Source organism: Zingiber officinale, chromosome 6B, assembly GCF_018446385.1.
Source record: "Zingiber officinale cultivar Zhangliang chromosome 6B, Zo_v1.1, whole genome shotgun sequence".
Lineage (NCBI taxonomy): Eukaryota > Viridiplantae > Streptophyta > Magnoliopsida > Zingiberales > Zingiberaceae > Zingiber > Zingiber officinale.
In genome coordinates this window covers 73,195,914-73,201,942 of record NC_055996.1, presented here as the reverse complement: position 1 = coordinate 73,201,942, position 6,029 = coordinate 73,195,914, and the positions used below count along the sequence as shown (strand labels likewise).

The 6,029-nt window shown below is 35.1% G+C and overlaps 1 protein-coding gene across 1 annotated transcript; it reads left to right on the top strand.

Moving 5' to 3' along the window:
- Window positions 1-228: 228 nt before the first annotated feature.
- Window positions 229-5,429, top strand: LOC121992696 (lipase-like). The gene is made up of 11 exons (XM_042547217.1): window positions 229-372; window positions 458-527; window positions 1,951-2,030; window positions 2,388-2,453; window positions 2,543-2,590; window positions 2,696-2,763; window positions 3,818-3,890; window positions 3,983-4,144; window positions 4,584-4,778; window positions 4,903-4,991; window positions 5,081-5,429. Exons 1-11 carry the CDS (start codon window positions 337-339, stop codon window positions 5,292-5,294), a joined length of 1,101 nt encoding a protein of 366 aa, XP_042403151.1. The 5' UTR covers window positions 229-336; the 3' UTR covers window positions 5,295-5,429.
- The last annotated feature ends 600 nt before the right edge of the window (window positions 5,430-6,029 follow it).

Sequence of the window (6,029 nt, the reverse complement as noted above, 5' to 3'; positions counted from 1 at the left end):
TTATTTTGTCACCCAATTATTAGAATCGTGAACCGTAAGGCAACACCGTCATTAAGAAATTGGTAAATTATCAGTGGTTGAAGAATAAAATGATAAAGATTTCCGAACTCCATTTAGGGTGTTTGGAAAAAGTGTAAATTTTGAGGGATTAAAATGATATTCGTTAAAAAATAATAATACAAAAAGCGCAATGGGTATTTTAGGAATTTCAAGTCTACTGACTCTGCGTACAGCAAGAATGCAATGTCTCCTGCCGTTACTAACCCTTCTCTGTCAATCAATTCACCGTTCCCCTCCCTTTGTATATTTTGAAGTCGGTGGAATATTTGTCGTCGAATGCAGCGAGCAGCGATCTCCATCTCCCTCCGGAAGGTAAGGACTCGAGCTACAACAAGTGGAAGTAGTGCGGTTGCCTTGATTACGCTCAGCGCGTAAGTTAATGATCTTTGTTAATTAGGGCATGGATCGGCCGCGATGGCTGGGGATGTTGATTTTGATCTGCCTTCTGTCGGTTGGTCAAGGGAGAGGTAATCGCCGCTTTTCTATTTCGTAATGGATGTTTCGATTGAAGTGATTGTTGAATTTCCATACGCAGTTACGATGTTGCTCGAAGGTTTTGGTAAAGTTCGTGGTTTTGGATGAAATCTTGGTTTTTTAGTTTTTGTTTTCACTTTGTTTTTTTGTTGTATTTGTTCTTTTTATGTTTTTGGATCCATCGAGATATAACCTTTTGCAAGATTCTGTCTTTTTTGCTGAACCGTCCGAGGAAAAATGGAGTGGGAAAAAAAAAAATCTTGCTATGGAGCTAACGGTTTATACTCATGTTTTTTTTTTGGTCATCTGTCGTTCTTGTATCTGAAAAAGGGAATCGCTTTCGGCTTGTTCTGGAGCTATTTCTTTAGATGGATGGGCTGAAAATATGCGAAATAGATGAAACTTTCTCCTCTTTCAAGGAAAAAAGTAATTCTAAAGCATGATCATCTGGACTTCTTCGTGGCATTTAGCATAATGCTCTGGAGTCGTTGGTTCTCATAATTTACTTTGCTAGGTGCAGCTTTCCTTATCTTCGCTACTCTAGGAAAATACTTGCCTTTACTAAGTAGTATTTCTCTATACCGCTTGAGCTCTCCGTTCCTTTGTTGAATTTTCCTGTAGTAGTTTACAAATTTCTTTTTCCGTAAATGTTTGTTTCTGTGGTCAGAACAATAAGTGAATTTATAAATATCTAATTAGCATTATTGATAAATTAGATTTTATGGATACCTAATATTTGTCTAATAGGCACGCAACTTTTCCATATGGGCACCTTGTAATCTTAGAAATCAGTAAGCTCATAAGGAAGAAGACAAATAGAGCTTGCCCCCTTTTTCTTTTTTCTTTTAGTCTTTCCATTCTTTTCTTCACATGAGGAAATAACTCTTTTGGGGAACAATGACAAGTGATGATAACAAGAAAAACAAAACAGATTCAAACACTGACATGGTATGCGCAGCTGGTTCAATCTGCCTATGTGGATCTAACAATGGGGATGGGGAAGTTTTTTTTTTTAATTTAAAAAACACATAACTCATTAGTGTATATAACAAATCTGGAGATATGGGTAGTGTAAAAACTAGGAACTACTTAACTTATGATACGAGAGTGAAATATTGCAGGGTTACTGATCTCAATAATTGGGCTATAGCAATAAACAATATGAAATATGCAATGGCTAAGGACAACATATCATGAAATCTATCTGTTAAACTTTTGTTTCCTGTTGAAACTGCTATCAGATCTTTTCTATGTAAACAGTGGTAAATAAAACTATTGTTGGAACAGTGCTGAAATATGCATTTACTTTGTCAAAATGTAATAAAATTGTTGTATTTTATTTTGAGGTTATCAAACTTGTTTGTCAATTCTTGCTGCTGAGCTACATTAATGAGTTTGAGGTCTCCCTGATCACAGAACTTAGGATCATTGAGAAGGACTACAGTCATTTATATAACCATACTCTTGCGATGATACTCGTCGAGTACGCTTCTGCTGTAAGTTGATGTTCCAACTCTTAAAGAAGACTATTTATGTTCATTACCACACTATAGTTCATATGGTCTCCTCATCAACACTTGGTTGTGAACCTTTTACAAGGGGCTAAATTTGGGCTGTCCCTTTTGTATTCAATTTGGACTGCTTATGATAATACAAATAAGCTAGAATTTTTCTCATCTAGCATGTGACTGAGATCCAGTATATGGTGTTAAAACTTGGATCTCACTTTTTGATGTCACTTTCCATATAAAGTAACGTTCTTGGTTACTACATTAATATTTCCATCTTTAATCCATTTTATGTAATATTATCTGTCAAGTCCTCTTTACCTTAGAAGCAGATCTATTCTGCAGGTTTATATGTCAGATCTAACTGCATTATTTACATGGACTTGCTCCAGATGTACTGATTTAACAAAGGTTAGTGGCTAGTGGATGGTTTGATATTCTTTTAGCATTTTAATGATCAAATTTCATTGGTAGCTCGAGTAACTGTCTTGTTCAAATAGGGTTTTGAGATGATAGAGCTGATTGTTGATGTTAAGAACTGTCTACAGGTATGTTCCAATATCAGAAAGATCTATACATATCCAACCAAAATAGTTATTCTCATTTTATTCCATGCACCTAAATACCAAGAATTGAACAAGTTATGCATACAGGCATATGTTGGTGTTGCTCATGATCTTAATGCTATTGTAATTGCTTTCAGAGGAACTCAAGAGAACAGGTATTGGTGACTGTTTCTGTGTTGGTGTGTTGCCAATGAATAGTACATTCATTGTTGCAGTTGGAATAATTATATAGCTGAGGCCAAGTTGTATACAACTAATGTGATGAAGCAAATATAAAGTGACTTCTGAGTTTAGTGTTAGAACTGTAGATGGTTATTGGGGTATTATTATATTTAATTTCACGTATTGCATAATCAAAAACATATATCAGGTAGTTTAACTTACTAAAACGTATCATCTTGTTTAATACTAGAGGATTTCATGAATACTTGTTCTGTTCTCCATGGCCAATGTAGCTGTCATCATATGTTTTTATGAAAAACAAATTAACTGACAATTGTGTGACCAGAAGTATAAAGAGAATTTTTTTCTAATAGATAAGAACGGAACATCCATGAAACTCGATATCGTGTGTTTAGATATCAGGATCTTATGAGTATTTCTTCTGTTCTCCATGTTCATTGCACACCCATTGTATTAGTAAAACACACTAGATAATTGTAAGAGAGTAATTATATGTATCTTGATCACAATAACCTGATTTAAAAAAAGATCAATATTGGTGATATAAAAAAATCAAATTCAAAGAAGACCTACATATTTGATGATTGATTGCTATGATCGATAGTGCTAGAAGAGTAGAGGAATTCTTAATAGCCATCACTATATAGGTTTAAATATCCTTGGCTTTACTTTAGGTATGGTGTTGTACTAAAACTTGATGGCATGGGAAATTCATGTAGTCTACTGTAGTAGTTGTTAGGAATGGAAGAATTTTATTTTTAAATATGTTCTGGTTTGAACATGTCAGTAAAACTCTAATAGGAATATAGTCAGATGCATCATGCATAAGGCTTTTCTTCATGTGTGAATTGCATTTTTTTTTGCTGGCGCTTGTTTCAGAAATGGTTATAGCAGTTGTATGTTATCACTTACAATATTAGCTGGGCATTTAGTCTGGGTATTGCAGTATTTTGATAACTGAATCTTGTCAATTTTTTCCCCTCTACAAGTCTTATTCGATATATAAGGTTTGCTTTGTTTCGGCAGCATTCGTAATTGGATTCAAGATCTATTTTGGAAGCAGCTAGATTTGAATTACCCAGACATGCCTGATGCTATGGTGAGTGATGCTACTTTACAAATTTGTAACCATACCCTTGGGTTCGAAATATTTGTTGGTGGGTAGTTACATCGGTATTTGTCTTATTAAAGGTGCACCATGGTTTTTACTCTTCTTATCATAATACGACCCTGCGTCCTGGTATCACCAGTGCTGTTCTGGAGGCTAGGGAATTATATGCAGACATTCCTATCATGGTCACAGGGCATTCAATGGGTGGGGCTATGGCTTCCTTTTGTGCGCTGGATCTCACAGTAAGCATCCTGTTATTAATTCTTTGTATGTTATTTGAGATGATCTGAGCCGTATTGAGTATCATTTCTGGATTTTGATCATCATATTTGGCATTCTTTCTGTCATTTTTAAGGTGATTGTACATGGGAAATACATCTTGCCTTCTGTTTGGAGTTTATTGGCTCTTCACGTTTATATTTTATAATCTATTATCAGCAAACACTTTCAGCGCAAAGGTTACATTTTTAGTATATCTAGGATACAGTTTTTGTTGCAAGCTTGTTATCAAACTCTTATTCACAAACATAGTTATATAATAGAAGGCTTGTTTATAAGAAGGATTAGTTCCTTTATGTGAATTTTAGTGATTACTTCATTATCTTTTGACAGCTTAATGTGGCAATTTTGGTTGTAGTTTTGCAAATGAGTTTCTTTTAAAGGCATGCAATTCTTTTATAGGTCAATTATGGACTGCACCATGTTCAACTCATGACATTTGGGCAACCAAGAATCGGCAATGCTGCATTCGCTTCGTACTTCCACAAACATGTACCACATGCCATTCGAGTTACCAATGAGCATGATATGGTGCCCCATTTACCACCATATTATTCTTACTTTCCTCAGAAGACATACCATCACTTCCCAAGAGAGGTATGTGATTAAGTAACGCAAATGCCATGTGCATCATGATAAACTCACCGAATGTTCTTGCAACTACACGATTGAGTTCCATGAGCTGAAACGAAAGCCCTCATCATCTTCTTGATATTTGCAGGTATGGGTCCACAATGCAGGATTAGATAGCCTTGTTTATGTGGTCGAACAGATCTGTGACAGTTCTGGTGAAGATCCTTCTTGTTCCAGGTACAAGTTGAATGCCATCGATGCCCCAATTCTGATTCAACTTCTGGTGCTCATATCGTTAACTGATTTTTCACTTTCTCTGCCAAAAGGTCCGTTAGAGGCAACAGCATCTCTGATCACCTCGAGTACTTTGGCGTTAGCATGGAGGCCGAGACTTGGGGCTCATGTGGCATTGTGTTCTACGGCAATGTTGCCGAGTACCAAGTAGACATTGCAGGAAACATAGTGTTATCGAAGTGGCCTTCTGCTTCATCAGTTCTACCGCAAGGTGAAGAAGAAAATAGAGGCAGCAGTTCTATGTAGGCATCAAACCTGGCCAATGAACATATTGTACATAGTTAATGGGGCTGTTCTAGTGTGGGTGCAATTGCCAAAGGCGTAAATGTGTACATTATGCAGACCATTTAAATGATTTATTTATAACCTGTTTGATCGTTATCATCGTCATTATGTGAGAATTCTTTTTTTTTATCTCATCGTTTTTCTTTATAGTTTGGAGGAACGCGGTTTTTTTCTTCTTTTAGTCTTAAGATGATAAATATTTGGATTTATGAAAATTTCACTTTGCTTATTGGGTAAAAATTAGAAGGCCGTTCGTATAGGTGTCTTATTTTCAATTAAAGTTAAATGGGCATCTCATTTAAAATAAATTATATGAAAACTAATTTTAAGATTTAGATGGTAATAGTTGACTGTTAGCTTTTATAACATGCAACAGCTGGTTGTTGTTAATTTTTACAATATGAAGTAGCTGTTACGTACAATATGATTAACTTAAAATAATATTTCACTTATCTATTGTGCAGAAGTTAGTTGTTATAAAGTGTAAAAGTTCGTTGTTAGTTTTTATAACAGTGTAATTAATTTATGTTAATTTTACTTATTTGAGAGAGATAATTTGATTTAAATAATATTTCAATGAGCACAACAAATTAAGGGTACGCCATCACACCTTTACATTTGAAATGAACATTATATCATCACGATCGGTCATGTAGAAATTAGTAGCTAGCTGTTATAATGTGTAGAAGTTGACGG

Bases quoted from the DNA above. Each gene is read 5' to 3' on its own strand.
- LOC121992696 (XM_042547217.1), top strand. From the start codon at position 337: ATGCAGCGAGCAGCGATCTCCATCTCCCTCCGGAAG. The intron at 4,145-4,583 runs GTAAGCATCCTG...ATTCTTTTATAG, and splicing joins TTTGTGCGCTGGATCTCACA to GTCAATTATGGACTGCACCA. The intron at 4,779-4,902 runs GTATGTGATTAA...TGATATTTGCAG, and splicing joins ACCATCACTTCCCAAGAGAG to GTATGGGTCCACAATGCAGG.